The 23296-nt window shown below is 41.8% G+C and overlaps 1 protein-coding gene across 3 annotated transcripts in view; it reads left to right on the top strand.

Moving 5' to 3' along the window:
• The window catches only part of ATP2A2 (ATPase sarcoplasmic/endoplasmic reticulum Ca2+ transporting 2), a 61405-nt gene extending 38710 nt beyond the window's left edge, over nt 1-22695 (top strand). For 2 of the 3 annotated variants that reach the window (XM_032602830.1, XM_032602832.1), the window contains 12 exons: nt 4132-4220; nt 4826-4928; nt 5793-5924; nt 11623-11745; nt 11845-12063; nt 12760-13095; nt 14187-14407; nt 14857-15059; nt 16517-16602; nt 16883-17016; nt 17639-17756; nt 17841-22695. In XM_032602830.1, the coding sequence (XP_032458721.1) occupies nt 4132-4220; nt 4826-4928; nt 5793-5924; nt 11623-11745; nt 11845-12063; nt 12760-13095; nt 14187-14407; nt 14857-15059; nt 16517-16602; nt 16883-17016; nt 17639-17756; nt 17841-18110 (2034 nt within the window). In that variant the 3' untranslated portion in view covers nt 18111-22695. The remainder of the gene's footprint in view (nt 1-4131; nt 4221-4825; nt 4929-5792; nt 5925-11622; nt 11746-11844; nt 12064-12759; nt 13096-14186; nt 14408-14856; nt 15060-16516; nt 16603-16882; nt 17017-17638; nt 17757-17840) is intronic. The other variant, XM_032602831.1, reaches the window with a different exon arrangement.
• The last annotated feature ends 601 nt before the right edge of the window (nt 22696-23296 follow it).

The following is a 23296-nucleotide window of genomic DNA, read 5'->3' as shown; positions in this document are numbered from 1 at the left end:
TAATCATTTAATTCCCAAAATTATTTCATGAAATAAAGGTTACTTACATGGCTGATATTTTGTACTGGGGAAATAACTGTAAGCAGTCTGTAAATGTGTTAGGTGACTGTGCTTACTTTATTTCCCTGTTCTTCTCTCTCTAAGTGTATGTACGTTAACACGAGCTTCAAAGGAAGAGTTCTATAAACCAGCTAGTTACCTGCCTACATAAAATTCTAATTGGTACTTCCTTAACACATTGAATGAGACATGTTTTCTTCTTGAAAAGTAAATAATTGCCTTTAACTTGCTTCATTCTCTGTGTTCATCCTTCCTTTCTTAGGTTGTTTTGACCATCACTTGGGGATAAAATTAAAAACCTTAAACCTTCCCTTAGCAAAATAAGAACTAAAGAAATAATGTAATGGTACAGCTGAATGAAGTTCTTTCATGTAATTCAATTTCCCTAGGTTTTGTTTAAACAACTTTGAGGTGGGGGTATGAGAGAAACAGATGAGGGAAATTGAGATACAAACTTCCAGTTACAGAATAAGTGTGTCATGGGTATGAAATGTAGAGTGCAGGGAACACAGTCAATAATAATGTAATATCTTTGTATGGTGACAGATGAGAACTAGACTTATCATGATGATCATTTTGAAATGTGTAGAAGTATTGCATCACTATCCCATGCACCGGGAAGTTTTAGGTCAATTACACTTCAAAAACAAACATAGGAAAAGAGATCAAATTTGTGATTATCAGAGGCGGAGGTGTGGGTGGGAGGGGGAGGAATTGGATGAAGGTGATCAAAAGGTACAAAGTTACAGGATAAATAAGTCTTAGGGAATGTAATGGTACAACATGATAAATATAATGAGCTGTACGTTATATATGAAAGTTGTCAAGAGAGTAAATCTTAAGAGTTCTCATCACAAGGAGAAAACTTTTTTATTTTGTATATATTAGATGATGTTCATTAAACTTATTGTGATAATCATTTCATGATGATCATAAGTCAGATCATTGTGCTGTATACCTTAAGCTTATACAGTGCTGTATGTCACTTATATCTCAGTTAAACTGGAAGGATAAATTAAATATAAAATTGACACACGCACACAAAAAAACTACTACTACTATGTACAAGTCAAAGTAATTTTCCAAAAGGTACACAGCTCATACAAATATTGAGTGGACACATGTCAAAGATTCTGTTTGGCTCATTAATTCAATGAGGGAGAATCAGTAAGATAGTAAAACTGGTTACAGGATCATGTGAGGAAGTGTGCTCAGTATTAGAATAGAATTGATGTGTGTTAGATTACAAAAACTGGTTAATATCCTATAGGGCAGTAAAACTAAGGTTATCTTTTATACAGGAGAAAAAGCCACAACTTCATAAAACATGAGCCCTTAATAATAGCACAGTGAAAGAATGTTAAATTTTTCCAAAACACTAAATCTTTGAGTGTGCTTGTTAAGTAATGCTTCTGAATGACATTGAAAGGACATGCCATCCTCCCCTTGGCCTTATCTCCAGGTTTTAGTTAATTTTTTTTAGCACTGGAAATTGTTCTTGTTTTAATACAGTGAACCCTCTGAATCTTTTTCTTGCCAAATTTATAGTCATGGTATTTTTTTGATACACCCACCCTCAACTTTTTGTGTTGTCCAAAACCCAGATTTAGAGTGAATGGACAGGTGTTTAAAACACACTGGGGTGTTCTCTCAAGTGGTAACCTTCTAGCTTGTCTTGAGTTTCTTGAGTAGATGCAGGGTGTAACTGAGCTACCTAAGTTCTCTTTCCTTGGAACCAAAAAAGGTTGGACGAATCTGCTAAAAGCTAGTTGTCCGCTAAAAGCTGATTGATTGGGGGAGAGAAAGGGAATTTCATTTTATCTGTTTGGTTTCCCCCAGGAAATTGTTTAAACTTAGACTGTAAGCTTTAATTCCTCAGAATAGTCCTTATATCCATGAAGGTAAAGCAGTGTGTGAAATTGTAATCTTTAAAAAATGGTAAGATTGTGGCAGCTTCAGACTTCAAACTAAGACTAAAACACAATCCATGATAAAAATGTTTTTGTTCTTACATTTTCCCTTAAATGATTTGATTTAAAATGTTCTATTAAAGAAATAGCTTCTTGGCTCTTTGTTCTGTTCTACATTTGGCGACAGAAAGCTGATGCTAATCAGTATTCTACAGGAGGTTTCTTGCAGTGGATTGCATAACTGCCCTTGACTTCGGGATACTTTCATCATGCAGTTTCTAAATGGTTTACTGGCTTGCAGTCTAAAATGCCCGTGTGCATTCAGATTTAGTTGGTGTGTGTTAGAATTCTGAATGTTTTAGAATATTTTGAACTCTGGTATAGACCCAAAGAGTTTCACTTTTATAAACTGTGTCATTAAAGAAATGGCATGGTGTATAGTAATAATAATGCCAACTTGCTTTGGTAAGGCTTAGTGCAGTTGATTTTCACATGTGACTTTATTTGAATCGTATGGTAATCCTGCTTAAGAGGTTAGAAAACTTAGGCTCTGAGAAGTTGTGACATGTCCGAGGGTCGCACAACTTTTAATAGAAAAGTAAACTTGAATTTTCTGATGGGAAACATTGGTAAACCTGGTTCTTTCTCTTCCACTTAATAATTGTGTAACTGTGAGCACATCATTTAACCTCTCTAGTCCTTTGTTTCCTCTTCTGTAAATGTCAGACGTCTTTGGAAAGAGCTTTGTGCCAAGCTTCCTTTTTTAGATGTTGTAACTGTTAGAAGTTGTAGGGATTGGTGATCTTGCTGCATGTGACCTTGGACATGAATCTTTTCCTCATTTGACACACCAGTTATATGTGTTTGAACTAACACCTTTTATCAGGAGTCATCACAGTTTTACTTGTATATTTTAATTTTTAAAAAAATCGTTTTGTCTTACTCATAGCTTTAGTTCAGTTCCAAGGTTGATTTAGTTCTGAGTGTACTTTTGAAATGAAGCTTTTGGAATTTAAAAGTATGTGCTATAATTGACGTATATACACTATCAAATGTAAAATGGATGGGTAGTGGGAAGCTGCTGCATAGCACAAGGAGATCAACTCCTTGCTTTGTGACGACCTAGAGGGATGGGATAAGGGAGGGTGGGAGGGAGGGGATATGGGGATATATGTATGCATATAGCCAATTCACTTTGTTGTACAGAAACTAACACAACATTGTAAAGCATTTATACTCCAATAAAGATGTGGGGGAAAAAAGTATGTGCTATAATAAGCAAATCTTATGAGGCAAAATAAGTTATTTTAAAATAAAAATGAGCAGAGTCAGAATGCTCTGAAAAGATGTTTTTAAAGCATTGCATGGCCCTTTTTTACTTTAGTTTAACATTTTAAAAATTCCTTATTGTAGAATGGTTTGATCATTCCAAACTGGACTTCTGAATTATAATTGGAAAACAAACCAAGAAAAAAAAGCCATCTTTAAGAAACTAGCTTATGTCACTTTATTATTCTGTAAAATTAAGAATTCTTTCCTAAGCCTGCTTCCGTCTGTATTGTCTTGGTAGCGTCAGTTCATTCAGCTCTGCGGGCTCCTTACTGTGTGCACGTAGTTGTGCAGCTTCATAGAAAATGAGCTGTTGCCACAATAAAAATAAGTAGGAAGAAGTAGAGAAGCAGTTTGTCTTATTTTACTTGGGGAGTTTTTATGCAACTCTGAAACGTGAGTTTATTCTTCCTAGGCTTTTACTGTTAGCTCTAAGGCAGGAATACCTGTGTCACTTCCTCAGCCAGCCATTTGAAATTTGGAATTCTGAGCATTCTAAAGAGTACTGCTGAGTCTTGGAATTGACTGACCCAGAGTCCTCATAACTCAGATATCACGTGGGTTCTCTTCTGTGTCTGGTGCTGTTGCTGCTTGTTATTTATTTAGCTCCTCAGTGATGCTGTTTCTCAGACTGTTAGGTGGATGGGGGAGGCAGTCTTAATAGTGTCCAGCTGGAATAAGGGACAATATTCCTCATGCTGAGCTTCAATTAATCACTTTCATTAACATTTATACTTAAGTGAGAAAGGCCTTTTGTCTTAGCAAATGTTATATGTTTTTTCTAGCATATTTTTTATACCTTTTCAACACTTAGGCTTTTTTTTTTCTGTAGATGTTCATTCTGGACAAAGTTGACAGTGATACTTGTTCCCTTAATGAGTTTACCATAACTGGATCAACATATGCACCTATCGGAGAAATGTGAGTAATCCCTCCTTGTCTTTTAAAGGCTCCACTCTGGTAGTTTGGTGCTTGTATAGACTTGCAGTGTCTCTAAAATGTTCAGACAGTTTTCCTAATGTGGCTCATGTTTATCAGAGTAGTTCATTTTCTTTAAAAACAAAATTGATAATACATACTTTGGAAATTGAAATTGACATTACAGGTTGTATAAGCCAGTGACCCTTTTTCATCTTTTGAAGCCTAAATTTTCAAGTGGGGTTTCTGGTTTGGTTTGGTTTGGTTTTTTGGTCACCCTGCACGGCTTGTGGGATCTTAGTTCCCTGACCAGGAATTGGACCCAGGGCCCTGGCAGTGAGAGCACCGAGTCCTAACCACTGGACCACCAGGGAATTCCTGTTTGTTTTTCATTGATACCAGTGGTGGAGGAATTTCATTAACTAAGAATTCCTGGTCTTTACTGATTGACTGCTGATACCAGAGACATATTCTGTCTCCAGCATCAGATTTCTTTTGAATGCTTGCCAGTCCGTTGTCCACAAAATTCTATTTATTAGTAAATAATTAAATAAAAATCAATAGAGATGACCACAGTGTGTTCTAAGAGTTACTTTTTCTTTTGACAGACATAAAGATGACAAACCAGTGAATTGTCATCAGTATGATGGTCTTGTGGAATTGGCAACAATTTGTGCTCTCTGTAATGACTCTGCTTTGGATTACAATGAGGTAAGCCTCCTCACAAATGAGGAACTAGACCTGGCTGTTCCTAGTTCAAGGGTGCGGTGGGTGGAATGAAAATCCAGCCTTCCTTCCTCCCTTTTTGAAAGTATGGGTTCCTGGTTTTATTTTCCCTTTCCATTAAGAGCCTATCTCTATCAGAGCCAGCATGACCTATCCAAAGGAAGCTGGAAGCCTTTCATATATTCTCTGTGACTGAGCATTACAGTTACTTAACTAGGAGTTAAGTAGTTACTTAACTAGCATACATGATGTTCTCTTCTGTGTATAGCTTAGTTACTGTAAATGATTAAAAGCAGGATACTTTTTCCTGAAAGTATAGGGTATTGATCTTGCTTTTTAAGATGGGTAACATTATGTCCTAGAGGACAGGCTAAGGCTTAGAAGGTTGTTTTGATGATGATGATGATGATGATATAATATAAAATTTAACCAACAGAAAACCTTTTTTTCCTCCTTTTTTAATTTTAAACAGTGAGATAAATTCTTTGGTTTCTAAAGGCAAGCCAGTCCCCAACGGAAACAGAATATAAACTCTGTAGAATGATAAATAATGACAAGGAATTACAGATACTGTTTGAAAGCTCCCTATGTTTGAATTAATACTGTGAATATTGGCTTCTTATGGTTAAGGGAGATGAAAGACCTAATTATTAGAAAAAGATAAAATGCACACCTATGCTTTGAGTTTATTTTTAATTATCTGGATCATATGCTCCAAAATAGGATAAAAATGACCCAAAGAATAATGGTACAATGGGCAAGAGATTATCCACCTATGGAAAAAGTCTTTATTAAAGAAAATTTACTACTTTTCCCTTTCTGTAATTTGTATGCTTTTAACTACTACAGGCGAAGGGTGTGTATGAAAAAGTCGGAGAAGCTACAGAGACTGCTCTCACTTGCCTGGTAGAGAAGATGAATGTATTTGATACTGAATTGAAGGGTCTTTCTAAAATAGAACGAGCAAATGCCTGCAATTCGGTCAGTATTTGAACTTAGTGTTTTATTCATGCTGCCCATCACTCAGACCGTATATTCTTAGTCTGCTCACTCTCTTACTCTCTTAGATAACTTAGTGTATACCTTATTTCCTCAAACTTATAATATCTCCTTCCCCAAACTCACTATAAGGTAAAATGGTCTGGCCATTTGACCACGAAAGTAAAAGTAATCAATGGATAATTTCCACATGCAGCCTCTGTGCCCATAAGGTCTGCCGTCTCCCCCGGTGCTGTGAAATGGACTCTTCTTGCTCCCAGCAAAACCCAGCTGCTCCTTGTCTAGTGAGCCCCAACATCTTTCCTGCTTATCAATCTCCCATCTCTACTGGATCTTCATTAGAGAAATAATAGTATGTTTTTTATCTAAAAACTTTCTTTTTCTTTTGCCTTAAGCACCCTGCTTCTTTTCCTTCACAGTGAAATTTCTCAAAAGAGCTATTTTTATGTATTGTTTCATTCTTCCCATTTTCTTGAATCCACTCCAGTCAAGCTTTTGCCTCCTCCTAGTCTATCAAAACCTCTTGTCCAAGTTGCCCATGACCTTGTGCTAAATGGTCCAATTGTTTATGCATGTGTACTACTAACACATTTAAAGTACACGAAGCAAGGACTTCCCTGGTGGCGCAGTGGTTAAGAATCCTCCTGCCAGTGCAGGGGACATGGGTTTGAGCCCTGGCCCAGGAAGATCCCACATGCTGTGGAGCAACTAAGCCCATGCACCACAACTACTGAAGCCCGCGTGCCTAAAGCCCTTGCTCCGCAACTAGAGAAGCCACCACAGTGAGAAACCCATGCACCACAATGAAGAGCTCGCCACAACTAGAGAAAGCCCACGCACAGCAACAAAGACCCAACACAGTCAAAGATAAATAAAAAATTTTTAAAGTACACGAAGCGGGCTTCCCTTGTGGCGCAGTGGTTGGGAGTCTGCCTGCCGATGCAGGGGACACGGGTTTGTGCCCCGGTTCAGGAAGATCCTACGTGCCGTGGAGCAGCTGGGCCCGTGGACTGTGGCCGCTGAGCCTATGCTCCGCAACGGGAGAGGCCACAGCAGTGAGAGGCCTGCGTACAGCAAAAAAAAAAAAAAAAAAAAAAAAAGTACACGAAGCAAAAGTTGACAGAAATAAAAGGGAAAGTAGATGAATTCACAGTGAGTTGGAGATTTTAACACATCTATCTCAAAAATTGACAGAACAAGCAGTTGAAAAATCAGGATATGGAAAGACACTGTAAATATACTCAATCCAACACTTATTTCTATTGTGCTACTTTTTTTAAAATTTATTTTTATTTATTTATCTATTTTTGGCTGTTGGGTCTTCGTTGCTGCACGTGGGGGTTGTTCTTTGTTGTGGTGCGTGGGCTTCTAATTGAGGTGGCTTCACTTGTTGCAGAGCATGGGCTCTAGGCATGCGGGCTCAGTAGTTGTGGCTCACAGGCTCTAGGCATGTGGGCTCAGTAGTTGTGGCGCATGGGCTTAGTTGCTCCACAGCATGTGGGATCTTCCCAGACCAGGGCTCGAACCCATGTCCCCTTGCTTTAGCAGGTGGATTCTTAACCACTGTGCCCCCAGGGAAGGTCCCTATCGTGCTACTTCTAATATGCTTTTCAAATGCATAAGGAACATTCTCCAGAATAGACCATATTACTGGTCCATGAAGCAAGACTCAACAAATTACAAAGGATTGAAATACAGCTGGTTGCTGACCGTGAAAGAATTAAACTAGAAATTGATAACAAAAAGATAAATAAGGTTCCATCTGAAGAAAGTAGAAAACCAGCAAATTAAATACAAGTAGAAGGGAAATAGCAAAGACAAGATCAGAAAGCTATTCTGAACAGTTTTTCCGGCGTAGAAGAAATCAACAAGTCCTTTCAGTAACACAGCTTTCTAAGCTGACACAGAAAAATGGAATAATCCTTTGTCTGTTACATTAATTGAATCTGTAATTAAAATCTACCCCACAAAAATTCCTCAGGCCCAATTCTGTATAATGCTAAAGAAATGCCAGTTTGGGGGAGTTCCCTGGCAGTCCAGTGGTTAGGACTTGGTGCTTTCACTGCAAGCTGTTCAGCATGGCCACAAAAAAACAAAAAAGGGCAGAAAATGAAACCCTTATCATCTCATTTGATGAGGCCAGCATAACCCTGATACCAAAACCTGACATGGATGCAACAAGAAAAGGAAGTTATAAGCTAGTATTCTTCATAATATATCAATAGAAGTAGAGATTCTCAGCACAGCATTAGCAGATTGAGTCTAGTAATATATCGAAACTTTGACATGTTACGTTTGAGCAGAATTACCACAACTACAAGGCTAGCTTGACATTCAAAGCTCAGTGAGGTGGCCGTGTTGCAGGGTGCAGGCGTGTCTGCCCTAGACACTAGACAAATCTGTGGCTCCTCAGCTGTCTTCCCCCTGCCTGTCGGAGCCCCAGAGCCTGGGTTTCTTGGGCTGAACAAAGTGGCAGGCAGGATGGACCAGTCTGTTGAGGACACCCAGGTGCTGGAGGCTGACCAGATGGCCAGTGTCTGTCAGCCTCTGCTGCAGGTGGTTTTACTCAGGTCTAGCTGTACCAAGTGTTCGAGGACACAGAATCCACTGACAGTTTACTGCAGGACAGATCCAGCCTTTGTCCTAGACAGAGTGGTGAATGGTTGCTTAGATGAGAAGCAGCGTAAGCAGTGTGCAAACAAGATGTTATAACACACGAAGGTCAGAGTAACAGGCAGCGATACGTACAAGTGGAACGAGAGGAAGAGAAGAAGCATAGTGCCAAGAAGCGAGCTAAGGAAGCTCAGAAATGGGAACTGCAGAAGCCGGAGAAGACGGGTTGAAGGGACTGTGATGCCGAGCAGGAGCAGAAGGTACCTAAGAAGGAAGCAGGTCAGGCCCCAGAGTCTCCATCTGGGCCCACCCCCACAAGCCACCACCCTGGAAACACACCTGCCCCTCTGCACCAGGGACAACAACATCTTCGTGCAGTGCAGGGTGGTATAGCCAGGAGATCGTACGGTGGGTCCTCCAGACCTATTCCCAGTACCTGCTGCCTCCCAGCCTTGGCACTTAGATTTCTTTGGAATTGGGTTCTGCCACACATAATCTCTTAGTACCTGTCATCTCCAAATGGCTGCCAGTTAGTGCTTGAGGCTCCTCTTTGTAGCACTTCTTTGATTTGTAGTCAGGGTTTCCTGGTAGATAGAATAAGGAGAAATGGAAAGTTAAAAATATAGCCTTTCCTAGTTATACAAAAGCAAGACTCATTTCTACTAAATGGTCAGCTGTCACTACGTTTCCTTTCATCCTTCCCTGGATATCCAGGGCAGATTAGGAGGCAGTGTGTTTTGGGGGAGTAGGGTGGCACCACACGGCACAGGCAGCCTAAGGTGGGCGACAGTGTGAGGCAGACCTGGACTTCTGCTCTGGCACTCTGTTTCCTTTACATTGTTTTGCCTCCTTTATACTATCGCGAGAAATCAAAACTCGCACCGGCATGGAGGATGTCTCAGCTGAAGTATAGTCGCCCTATTTGTGCTTCACAACTAACAGTCTCACTGCCATGAGGATCTTGGGCAGCTCCTATGGCATCCTGCCCCGATTTACATGGTTTCCATGAAACAGACATCCAGGCCCTTTGTTTCTGTTATAGGGAATTCACCCCAATTGTCATTAAGTAGGGGACCAATCCTTGCAAAGCCACATTGTCTGACAGCTCTATTATTGGTGTGACTAAACCCTTGAGAAGCAACCTGAAGATTTAGCTTCACAGGGACTGAGATTTAGAATTACATGATTCTAGACCTGTAACTGCTCAACGAAGGGAAACAAGTAGCAGCATGGAACTTAAAAAAGTGGTACGTTAATTGTAATGACCACTGCAAATAAGGGCAGGAGTGTCCATTCTGTAAGAGTCTGCGGTCTAAGTATTTTCTTGCTCTGTGCCCTCCTTTGCCTCATTTTTTGCCACAGCAGCTGAGTGAAGGGATCAGAAATGACTGTCATGGTGCTCACTCACTGAAAATTCCCAGAAATGAACTTTTGCCTGCTCCTCCCGCCCCCGAAAGCAAGAACCTTTCATAGTACAGAGGTGAATAGAGCAGAACCAGCTTTTTAAGGCCTAGTGGCCCATTTGGATAGGACTGTTGATCTTCACAGCCCTGATACTGGAAGCAATGGCTTTGTTCTTCTCTCCCCTTAGGATGTGTCTGGCGCCGAGGTCCACACCTCACTCAGAATCACTACCCATTCTTTCAGTCTTTCTAGAGTCATTGGTACAAATGCTTAATGGAAACTAAATACATAAGTAATATATCAGTCAAATAATACAGAATTCATAGTGATTGCCTTTTTGTTGCTTGGGGCAACTCTTGCTGAGAGGATGGCTTCAGCCCACTTGTAATTGCCTACACTGGATGCTGAGGTTCTTTGGGATTTCTAGTTATTATTAAATACTTGTCTGAATTAGGGAGAAATCAATGTAATTCACCACATAATTGAGTAAAGGCAAAAAACCGTAAGATCATTTAAATAGATGCAGAAAAGGCATCTGATGAAATTTAATCTCAGTTCATGATAAAAACTCAACAAACTTATCTTCAAGTTGATGGTGTATTTACACAAAATTAACATATCTAATGGCAAAAGAAGAATTTCTACTTTCAACATTTCTATTCAGTGTTGTACTGGCAGTCCTAGTTCATGCAGTAAGGCAATAAAAATCAAAGATATAAAAATTGGGAAGGATAAAGTATGTTTATTTTGTAGGTAACATGATTGTATACATAGACAGTCCAAATCTGAATCTGAAGGTTAATTCTCAGTCTTCGTTTTACCTGAGCTGTCAGTTTATCCTGTCAGTCTCTCCCTCCTTGAAAGTCCTTCACTTCACTCGTTCTCCTCCCTCCCCGACCCCCTGTCCCCTGCCATCTCCTTGGCTGCATCTTCCACATCCCACCAGAGGTGAAGAGGTTCCAGGGCCCAGTCCTCGGCCTTTTCTGTTTGCAGTTACTCCCTTGAACTCCTCTCACCTCATGACTTCAAATACTGTCCATGTGCTGACATCTAATATAGTACCCACTAGCTATCTAAAGCTATTTAGAATATTTAAGTGGTGTTCCTTGCCCCTGCTTCAGCTAATACTTAACTACCAGAGCTCGAAACCCTCCATTTTCTTCCTGTTTCACATGTTACAAAAGCCAGATGCCTTACATTGACTTTTAAGATCCTACAACCTGCTTCTGCCACTCCTGCCATTAACCTCTCACTTCTTTTTTGCAAACTCTGTTCCAGCCATGTTGGCCTGGAGGCACCTTGAACGTGCCAGGTCACGTCAGCCTGTGCACGTCTGTTCTCTCTGCCACACTCACATCTTTCACATTTTTACTCAAATACTGTCTTCTCAATACTTTATGTAAAAGGGCAGTCATACATAATTTTCTCTCTTCCCTGCTTATTTTTAAATATTCTTCTCCGTAGCACTTATAATCTACTTTCACATTCTAGTGTGTCTTTCCCAAACTAGAGGGTAAGTTTTATGAGGGTGAGAACTTGGTTTGTCTGTTGCTGTATCCCCATTGCCTTTCACATAATAGGTACTTAGTGAGTGTTTGTTTAACAAATCAAAAATGTGCAGAAATTGCCATCCAATAATATTCCATATGTGTTCTCTTTATAGGTCATTAAACAGTTGATGAAAAAAGAATTTACTCTAGAGTTTTCACGCGATAGAAAATCGATGTCGGTTTACTGTACACCAAACAAACCAAGCCGGACATCGATGAGCAAAATGTTTGTGAAGGCAAGTACAACAGATTGCAGTTGAGATGTTCTTACCAGGATTGGAATCCTGGGTGAGCTAATAAATAAAATTGTTGATATAAATCTGTAACATTTCTAGGGTGCCCCCGAAGGTGTCATTGACAGGTGTACCCACATTCGAGTTGGAAGTACTAAAGTCCCCATGACTCCTGGAGTCAAACAGAAGATCATGTCTGTCATTCGGGAATGGGGCAGCGGCAGCGACACACTGCGATGCCTGGCTCTGGCCACTCACGACAACCCACTGAGGAGAGAAGAAATGAACCTGGAGGACTCTGCCAACTTTATTAAATATGAGGTTAGCTAATGAAAAGCTTCCTTGCCCACATCCTGCACATTCATTGTGTTCAGACAGCACTCCTTCAATAGAAGGTCAAACGAGTCTTGCTTTTGCCGAGAAAAGGGTGCGGTTATTTGTTTTTCTTCAGGCCAAATGTATTTATTACCTTTATAATTTAAATTGCTGCTTCAAACATACACAGTTAACAACTTAATACAGGCCTATTACTTTCAAAGTAGAATCATCAAGGCTAAAAACCTATTTTGCAGCTCTCATGTAAATTTAAGATATTTTAAAAATTGAGGCTGTTTTTAAAACAGTTAGTTACTAAAGGTCAAATTGTCTTAAGTGGAGAGATTCCATCTACTTTTCTGCTTACGGAATACTTTCATATCAAGTATGTGACTTCCTGAAGCCTTGAACAGGGAACAAATTTGGGTAGTATGGGCAACTAATTGGCCACTATCAAAATGTTTTTATTCCTCGGTATATTTATTCCCTCATTTCAGAATATTATTATGAAAGCTAAAGAATTTGGTAACAAGAATGTAGTGATTTTTTTGTTTCTGACTTATTGGAATTAATACTGTTCTTCATTGGATTTATATCAATGGTGTGAATTCTATCATAAGAAAATGCAGAAACCTTTGCTGTCCACACTGGGGGGAAAACCAGAATTTCCTGTTTTGACATAAGGTGATTCTTTAACTCTAGACCAATCTGACTTTTGTTGGCTGTGTGGGCATGCTGGACCCTCCAAGAATTGAAGTGGCCTCCTCTGTGAAGCTGTGTCGGCAGGCAGGCATCCGGGTCATCATGATCACCGGTGACAACAAGGGCACCGCTGTGGCCATCTGCCGGCGCATTGGCATCTTCAGGCAGGACGAGGATGTGACATCAAAGGCCTTCACGGGTCGGGAGTTTGATGAGCTCAGTCCTTCAGCCCAAAGAGAAGCCTGCTTGAATGCCCGCTGTTTTGCTCGAGTTGAACCTTCCCACAAGTCTAAAATTGTAGAGTTTCTTCAGTCTTTTGATGAGATTACAGCCATGGTGAGTGTCTTTATACATGTACAGGTAACAGACTGCACAGACACAGCAGATTCTAATTCTGACCATTAAATTTTTAGTAATAGCTCCCATATTTGGAAATTCTTCATTTTTGTCATGATCTGGGGCTGTTTATCAAGGATTCTGTTGACCAGTAGTTGGCATGCTGTATGTTGCATGCATGGAAGATTCTGGAGAAGTTTAAGACCTGGGAGTCTGAATCAGTCACAGGGGAAATATTTGGTGATATCTTTTTTAATCTTTGTTGTGGTTAAAATATACATGTTTGTATCTCACGTTTCTAAAAGCTGATTCAGGACATAATCCACACTCTGTCATCCAGTTTTGGATAACCTTACCTGAGATGAGATGTACTGGTGATGTGTTCTCTTAAGAGCTACCTGTTGATGAAGCATTTCCCATATTCTTCCTCGCATCTGATTTTTTCACTGACATGTTAACATTGTGTCATATTTGTTTTCTGCTGCTTATCTGTGAAACTTCACACTCTAAAAAACAATTTTGTTGATTGAAACCAGTTATTATAGTTGTCTTCCTCCCTTCCTCTTTCTTCCCCCTTCCCTTCTCTCTCCCAGAGGAAAGCACCATTCTGAATTCAGTACTGGGTGTTTACTATAGAAAACATACATGGGAATGATAGTTTTGTATCTGTAGACAATATTTAAGTGTTTTTGCCCTTTTTTGGTCTTTATATATATTATATATTATAGTTTACATATTTTTGAAGTCTGCCTTTATTCTACTTGAGATTTATCCATGTGGATACAAGTATTTTGTCTTGACTGCCATATTGTGTTTTGTTTGGTAAAAAAATAATACAGATAATTTGAAGTCCCCTTTGTCCCACTTCCCTCTGAAGTGTCACCTATTATAGCTCGTTTGGCAATTTTACATTTCCCAGGTGAAATGTGTTTTATGACACCAACTTACAAAAACGAAAACTTTTCCAGAGAATTCTGTTGTCCAGAGGCCCAACAGCTCCATTCATTCCCTGGCTTTAGGATGGCTGAGCATTTGTTGGCAGCGTGTTAGGTGGCAGGTGTAAACCAGTGGTGGGTTTCTTACCCTTTCAGACTGGAGACGGTGTGAATGATGCTCCTGCTCTGAAGAAATCTGAAATCGGCATTGCCATGGGCTCTGGCACCGCGGTGGCTAAAACCGCCTCTGAGATGGTCCTGGCTGATGACAACTTCTCCACCATCGTGGCTGCCGTGGAGGAGGGACGGGCGATATACAACAACATGAAGCAGTTTATCCGCTACCTCATCTCGTCCAATGTCGGGGAAGTTGTTTGGTGGGTCCCTATGACCAGGTCACATATATTCCTTGGCTTGTGATGACCAGTTTTCCAGATTTGCTCTTCATGTGGCAGTAGCTTTGCTCTTAGTGCAGCGGAAGAGAGGGAGGGCTGGGCAAGACGAAGGAGGCCCTTGTGAAAGTAGAGGTACTTCCTCTGGCCCTCAGGAGGGCTGTCTACGGCTGCTCCAGTGTGCAAAGGATACACTTTAACATAGAAATGAATTTAAATTAACTGTATAAGGTAACATAAAATTCTTGGTCTTGTAAAAGTTAACTTAATTTGAAATTGGATATAATAAATGTTTTATGATTGCCCAGGGAAAAAGTTAAAACAATCATTGCTGTCCACTGACTTTTATGGAGGAAGATGGGGTGGTGATGTTATTTTAAATAGTGGCCAAAAATAATTTGGGGTCTTTTTCTTCTTTTCTTGGATGGAAACAGTATTTTCCTAACAGCAGCCCTTGGATTTCCTGAGGCTTTAATTCCTGTCCAGCTGCTCTGGGTTAATCTGGTGACAGATGGCCTGCCTGCCACTGCACTGGGGTTCAATCCTCCTGATCTGGACATTATGAACAGACCACCCCGGAACCCAAAGGAACCACTGATCAGTGGGTGGCTCTTTTTCCGTTACCTGGCTATTGGCTGTGAGTACAGTTTTTTATATTATTGATTTTTAAACGAATGTTTGAGTCCAAATTTTGTAAATGCATCCCTTAAAAGCACATTTTTTTCTGTTTCCATATTAGGGGAGCAAAATATGGAGACTGCCCTTTTGCAGTTTAATGAGCTGTGTATGCCCAGTTTACAGTAAAGTTATTCCTTTACTTTAGCATCCTCGTTCTTCCTTGGGCCTTTGTGAATGAGGTTCTCAGATTTAATCTATGGGCAAAGGAAATACAGGGAGGACTGAGGCCTTAAATCACCAAGATGTAAAACAAACTCCCCCTTTCCCTGAGTGAGAGAAGGGATCTGTGCATTCATCAGCAATGGTTGGTTCTTCCACTTGTGTGGCCTTTGTAGACCTCGTCCTGACCCAGGATGCTGCTTCTCTCTTCCTCATTTCATAGGTTAGGAAAGTGAGGCCCAGAGAGGTTAAATGACTTCCTTAGGGTCCCATAGGAAACTGTTTTGTTTTAATATGTTCACATGATTTAACACTCAAAAAACACACAGTGGCATAAAGCAGGAAGGCTCTCAACCAGTTGGTTCCCCTCCAGCACGCCTTCTTGGGATACTCTAGCAAATAGATCCATCTTAGGTGTTTATTTTCGCAAGCGAGATGGCATGCTGTATACACCTGTTTGCTGAACCCTGTCTTTTTGTATTTCTCCCTGTTTTTTGGGTAGTTTTACATCAGTACCAGTATAGCTGCCTTATTGCTGTGCACCACCTACCTACTGCTCTGTTGGAATTGCTGGGTTAGAGGGTGTGCACTTGGACCTTTCAGTGGGTACTGCTGCATTGGGACAGTCTCTTATTCTCAAGTGCTTGTGTTCTCCACTACCCTTGGTTGTTTCTTTATAATAAACTTGCTGAATTCAAAAGTAATTGTTGGGGTGGGGGAGGGGATGGACCCAGAATTGGCTTCAAGCACTGCCATGTGCTCAGCGTTCTGCACTAACTGCTCTAATGGCCTTTCCATATAAAGGTTCTGCCAGGCCCTTGATGGAGCAAATAAATTAGTGTATAACTGGTAGCATGCGTTTGCCAAAGTCATGACGGGTGTGATCTGGTGCTCTAGCACAGCATGGCCTTCCTTACATGGAGAACACGTGCCTGCAGCCTTAACATACTGGCCGCTGGTTAGAGAGGGCATGGCTAGTGTAAAGGTCCTACCAATTCTAGTAGGTGCATTTCCTCACAAATTCTGGAGGAAAAGTTGCCTGGTTCTTCTGTACCACAGACAACCCTTCTCGTTACGGAAACCATCAGCCTAGCTGCTTTATCTGATGCAAGTGAGCAGGTGCCAGTGGTAGCACAGGCTCATTGACATACCATGTCTTTGATCTCTGTCCTAGGGGTTGGCCCTCGAGGCAGCACCTGCAGTAACGCTGCAGGCCGTAAACCCCATGTGTGTTAGTGTCATGATGTTTGTTCCCAGGTTATGTTGGCGCTGCTACCGTGGGTGCTGCTGCGTGGTGGTTCATTGCTGCCGAGGGTGGTCCGAGAGTGTCCTTCTACCAGCTGGTACGTAGCCACCTTTCTTTGTGTACCTTAGATGCAAGGTGGTGTAAGTCTTCACGAACAGCTGTCCTTGAGCTTTCTATGGTTTGGATGTCAGTCAAATAATCTTAATACTCTTAACAATAAGCAGTGGCATCTAAGGTTATTCTGAAGGACCAGGGCTTCTCTGGGAAATGCGGTGAGATTTTGTGTGGGTCTGTGTTCTGGGTTTGGTGTGGAATTGGTGTGTGGACTTTGTAAATGTCCTTGGCTGATGAGGAACTTGATTGGGCTTTTGTTGCAGAGCCATTTCCTACAGTGTAAAGAAGACAACCCGGACTTTGAAGGAGTAGATTGTACCGTCTTTGAATCCCCATACCCAATGACAATGGCGCTCTCTGTTCTAGTAACCATAGAGATGTGCAACGCCCTCAACAGGTCAGTGAGTCTTCTCAGCATGCTGGGGCAAGAGCCTGACAGCCAGGGTGCTGGGGGATTGTGTGTGTTTCATGGTTGATTGAGAATCACAGGAAAGCTCCGCCCTCCCCAAAAGGAAGAACAAGCAGCACCGGTTTTAAGAGCTTAAGTCATCATCACCTCCAGGAAGTAGTGGGAGTGCTTAGCCACATGTTCTTCAAGAGACAGCAGAGGCCAAAAATAGGGACTTCTGCACCCCTGTGTGCCAGTGCCCACAGGGAAGGAGCTCTTGCCCTTTAGCATTGAGACAAACAGTATCACCTAATTAAGCCAGTGACAAAAGTGGAAATTTCAAAATAGCCTAAGTGTCAAGGGCAATTGAGAGCAGGTTTGAACACACTAAAATGGGATTGCTGTGCTGAAGCCTAGATTTAAATTGGAAGTCTGTCCTACATCTGAACATTCTTCCTTAACTTTGCCACTGTAGAAACTTAATAGAATTAGGTCAGTAGGTAATAGGCAGTGCCAAGTTAGCCGTCACCTTATTGAAGTGTGGTTCTGAACAGTCTCTGTCGGTGATGTCATATGCCTTTGCCCTTTCAGCAGGCACATTTCACCCACCTACCTCTTCCTTGTTCTGCAGCTTGTCTGAAAACCAGTCCCTGCTGAGGATGCCCCCTTGGGAGAACATTTGGCTCGTGGGCTCCATCTGCCTGTCCATGTCACTCCATTTCTTAATCCTCTACGTGGAACCCTTGCCAGTAAGCAGTCGGGGGAGCCTGGGCTGGGGCCTGGCTGCCTGTCCAGCAAGTCAGGGAGCTTGATGAGGTTTCTTTGTGTTTCAGCTTATCTTCCAGATCACACCACTGAATTTGACCCAGTGGCTGATGGTGCTGAAAATCTCCTTGCCTGTGATTCTAATGGATGAGACCCTCAAGTTTGTGGCCCGCAACTACCTAGAACCTGGTAAAGAGTGTGTGCAGCCTGCCACCAAATCCTGCTCGTTCTCAGCATGCACCGATGGGATCTCCTGGCCCTTTGTGCTGCTCATAATGCCCCTGGTGATCTGGGTCTATAGCACAGACACTAACTTTAGTGATATGTTCTGGTCTTGACTGACAGTTTTGCATAAAGGTGATGTTTAACTTAATCAATTAATTTTTTTATTGTTTAAAGCAACTGTCTATTTCTGCTGAATTTTCACATGAACATACTGGCTGGTGAAGGAGGTTTCATACTCTAGATTTTGTTTTGCTTTTTCTGACTCCAGTGGGGCAAGATTTTCCTTTTTTATACACATAATTAAAGTGTCCATTGACATGTACAGAGAACTAACACTATTTTATGCAAATATTTTTTTGTAGATGAAAAAGCATGTACAGTGTTCTGTTTAATACTCATCCTTGTATAAAAAAATAGTTGAGCCAGCAGACATTGTCAGCAAATTAATTGGCAGCAGATTTTAGGAAATGAATGTGTGTGGTTTTTTTCTAAAACTAAATAGCATGTATTGTGTCTTTTGCATGAGCATCTGGATTTAATCTGAGATCACAGTCTAATTTTTATTCATAAGCCAATTTTTCTGCACTGAGCAGAGTACTGCTACCTCAGTCAGTATTTTTTTTTGGTTTGCCCCCCACCCCCACCCCCACCCCTTCACCCCTTGGCCCTTGTTCACCTCCACCCCACCTCCACCCCGCTCGGCTGCTTCTCCTGTAGGGTTTTGATGGTTCTGTTTACATCAGTCTTAACAAGAGGTATGCTTGTTCTCGCTTGTGCAGAAAACATTGTTCCAGATTCAATCGACCAGGTTCATGTCCCCTCACATAGTTTTTAAGGTTATTTATTTAAATGTCTAATGTATTTTATTGTAACAGACATTGTTTTGCCAACATTGCCTATTTCAGTGGCACTTCACAATCTAGTTTAAAAAGAAAAATAAAACATTTTAAATGGACAGAGAAAAATAACTGTCTTGTTTTTAACTCTTAAGTGGCTTAGTTTGAACTAACAGATGTCCAACTTTCTCTTAAGTTCTTAGTTTTACTTTTAGTTTTACTGTGCTTGAGGGGAAGAAGGATCCTGTTCTGCTGCATAGGTGGTTGTAGGAATTTTATTTTTAGTGTATAGGCACTAATTGTTATCTGTGATACATTTTTATGCAAGTTTCTGCTGGCCTGTTTTAGCCTGGTGTAGAGGACATAAGGGCAAGTGTGTATGTGTGTGTATGTGTTTTGTAAAATCTGTAAATAGCACATGACCAAATGAACATATTGTATAGAACTATTTTTATTTGAATGTGGCACTAACCACCACCATCGTTACTATGATAAATGTTTGCGCATGTTCGAGATCAGTCTTAACCAACAGTGTGTAAGTCATTAACAGTCCTAACTGTGGTGTTTTCCTCCAATGCCTTCCAACATCCATCAACTAACGTGAGTATTCCCTGAAATTTGGATGCTTTAGCCTAAAGGTTACTGCCACTAAATGAGCTGGCTATATGACACTAATGAGTAAGCCCCTTATGTCAGGCACCCTGAGAGCAGCAGGCATACGACTTTATGTGGCGCCTGTGGGCTGGGGTAGCTGTTCTCGACGCCACCCACTGCCTAGGATAACAGCACAGCCACATGTCAGTTGGGGAGGGCCTGGGGGAAGAGAAGGTAGTTCTGCTTTGGTCAGACTGACAGGTGCCTTCACAAATGCCAAGATGAGGATTCACAAAAAACTTGTCATGGTTCCTTTGATCTTTGTTAGCTGCAAGGACTTGTCCCAGAATCTTGCTACCTGGTTCAATAAAAAGCAAAAAGTGAGTGAAGCAAGTAACCAATAAACTCATGCATCATTTGTTGCATTACTTTTTTCTTTTTATGGCTGCGCTGCGCGGCTCGTGGGATCTTAGTTCCCTGACCAGGGACTGAACTCGGGCCCCGGCAGTGAGAGCACTGAGTCCTAGCCACTGGGCTGCCAGGGAATTCCCTGGTTCATTTTAAATAGGCCACCTTTTTCCACTTTCTGGGTCATACTCTTTGTGGCTGAGATTTAACTGTGCTTTAATGTACCCTGGAGAGAAAAGATACTGGCCATAGTTCTGCTCAGCTAGCAAACAACCAGCCCCATCATTAGCCAGGGTGAAGCAGGGCCTAGGCAGCAGCTCGTATTCAGGGTGGTAGCTCCCTGCACGTGAAGCCCCGAGAGTTCTTGTAGGTACTTGGGCCCTAGCTGGATACAGCGCCAGCCGGAAGACATGATGTAAATGCTGAGCGTCTGGGGAAAGGTTAACAGGTATCAAGCAGGACAAGGTGCTGCGAAGTTAAGAGGTCTCCATGTAAGGGGGTAGAAAGGGCACATGGAGGCGGATTCTTAATTAAGAGTCCTGGCCTGGCTCATGGAGGCCTCTCAGAGGAGGAGGAGCTGGTTTGGTTGGCAGAGAACGTAGGGGATACATTTTGCCAATTTTAGTGTTATGGGATGTGTAGAAACAGGTTGAGCAGATCAAATGCAAGGAGTGTGTCTCGGCTGCAAACCAAACCAGGGTGTCTGAGCTTGTTGGGTGGGGTGCCATTCAGTGGTCAACTTTTCCTGACTCAGTTCCTTGATTATTATTGGCCCTTGCAAAGTAAGTTGAATGGTATGGAAGGCTATTACCTTGTGCTTTCTCAGCTTCAGGCCTGTCCAGCCCACAGAGGTGGTTTAGGCACCCATTTCCTTCAACTCAGACAGCTGGGAGTGGGAAAGACCCAGTGGTGCAGAGTCCTTTTGTCTGCTCTGTTTCAGGCTTCGCCGCCAAAAAACATCTGATTGGCACCTCCTCAGTAGTTAGTGCTGCTGTGGGCACATCCCTGGCCTCTGTCCTATAGGGAGCAGCAGGTACCCAGCCCCATCCTCACCAAGTACCCGCAGGAAGGCACCGTTGGCCTCTCTGCTTCTGCTGCTATCAGTAGCTGGATAGGAGGCAGCATCCTCAGACCCATCATGTTAGTAAGCTCTCAGGCAGCTCTTGCCTGAAACTTGCTCCAGGTTCTTTCTCAACGGGCAAGTGGGCTGAAGGCCCATCCCATCAGTGTTCTGTTTTTTTGCCACCCCATGCCCAGACTGACCTCTTTAGTAGAGCTTTACCCTTTGCCCAGGAGATGGCAGTCTTACACGTTTCCTAAGTGGGGTACTGTGCCCGCAGCTCATTCTGCATCTGTACAGTGCAGGTGACACGTTGGGGAGGGAGAGCTGCAGGAGCTCAGAGACAAGCAGGGCAACTGCCACCTTCCCTCACAAGCAGCGGCTGCCACATTACCTTCAAACTGGGGCCTCAGGCCCCTGGATGTCTGTGTGGTGGTCAGACCTCAGGAATATCCAAGACCACAAGCATTATTAGCTCAGTGTCTGCCAAGCCTGTTGTGTCTGCAGGGCGGAGGCACCAAATTGTGTCAAAACCACCACCCTGCACGTGAGGGTAATTTGCAGCCTTTTTTCTTGAAAGGGAACAGTGATAAGCAGTTCCCCTTCTAGGACTGGATGCAGCCCAGAGGCTGGCCCCCGGGAAAGGAAGGAGAGAGGCTTGGCGCTGATTACCACGCTGCTCACTCTGCTTCGCCTTCCTTACCCTCTGCACTGCTAACTGAGGACTTCTTAACTTTTGTTATACCTGAAGCGATTAAGTGCCTGGTGGGATCCTCTGTAGCCAGGTGACGTGAGGGGCCTGTGTTGCTGAGCCAGTGCTTCTGGATGCTACCCTGTGTAGGCAACCCCTCAGGGACAGTTGATCAGAAATGCTAGTCTTAAAATCTTAAAAGATCAAACCGAATATTCCTTTTCATCTGTCACTATTAATCTTAAATTAGTTATTCTAACATTTCCTCCCCATATTTCATAAAGCTGATTTCCTCTCTCTTTCCTTTTCAGCAATACTGGAGTAACCGCTTCCTAAACCATTTTGCAGAAATTTAAGGGTGTTCAGTTGCGTGCATGTGCGTTTTTTAGCAACACATCTACCAGCCCTCTGCATGATTGATGTTGGGGGGGAAAAGAAAATTAGAAAGAACTCCCCAACTCATTGTGTGTTATGTGGAGGAAACGTGTATTACCAGTGGGGTTTTTAGCTTTTAAATCAAAATAATTACAAATGTACAGTTTAGCTTAATGAATCAGAAAGCCTCTCCAGAGAAATTTGGTTTCTTTGCTGCAAGAAGAATGAGGTTCTGAAACCTTATCCAAGAGCTTAGAAGCCATCAGCCAAGTCGCCATATTTCTCTGTGCAAAATGTCATAGCTTAAATAAATGTACAATATTCAGTTGTAATGCATGCCTTCAGTTGTAAGTAGCCAGATTTCTCTATGGTGTCATTGAAACATGCTACTTTTTAATTGGCCCTGTACAGTTTGCTTATTTATAAATTTATTGAAAACACTACAGGTGTTGAATGGTTAAAAATGTAGGCTTCCAGTTCGTAACTTCGGTTATATTTTGAGTGTGCAGCTATTTTGCACTGTATTAGATGTAACTTATTTAATGAAATCAGAAGCAGTAGACAGATGTTGGTGCAATACGAATATTGTGATGCATTTATATCAATAAAATGCTAAACGTCAATTTATCAACGCATGTTTGACTTAGACTGTAAATAGAAAGCAGTTTGTTTCTGTGCTGGCAACAGGCATTGCACAGACATGGTTTCAGGTAAATAAATCTATTCTACGATAAGTTCACAGTGTGGTGTTGACTGTTCTCCTGCAGGAGGGGTGGGTGATGTGCACTGAGGACCTCCAGCCCTGCACCCTGAGCAGTTGTGCCCTTAGGTAGATAAAAGGGACAGAAAGTTCCTGTTGACATTCTGCATAGGAGAGCAGAGTGGTAGGTGGTCTGGTTGTGTGACATGAGATCTATAAAATATTCCTGCCCTGGTTCCACTGTCTCCCCTCAAGTATGAGAAAAAGAGTGTGTCATGAGTGGGGTTTTCAGAGATAACATGATTTAAAAGTTGTCAGCAGCTTGGAGACTATAGTGATGGAGAGATACTTGTAATACTACTCAGATGCAAAACGTAAATCCCACTGTTAACAGATACAGAAAAGAGCTGAGTAAACCAACTATACTCCAATTTAAAAAAAAAGAGAGAGGAGGTCCCCTCCAAAAAGGAACTGAAATCTATATACGTGGGGAAAATATCTGATAAATTTTAACATCCATTCTGTAAAGGATAAAAAAAAACTTTTGAGTACCCATAATTCCCATTTTTTGACATAATGAAAAATAAGCCAGAAGTATTGAATTCCAGAATTAGACTCACCATCCACTATTGCCC

The sequence above is a fragment of the Phocoena sinus genome, chromosome 14, assembly GCF_008692025.1.
Source record: "Phocoena sinus isolate mPhoSin1 chromosome 14, mPhoSin1.pri, whole genome shotgun sequence".
NCBI lineage: Eukaryota > Metazoa > Chordata > Mammalia > Artiodactyla > Phocoenidae > Phocoena > Phocoena sinus.
Note: the sequence above shows the minus strand (reverse complement) of the source record. Positions and strands in the feature narration are given on the sequence as shown.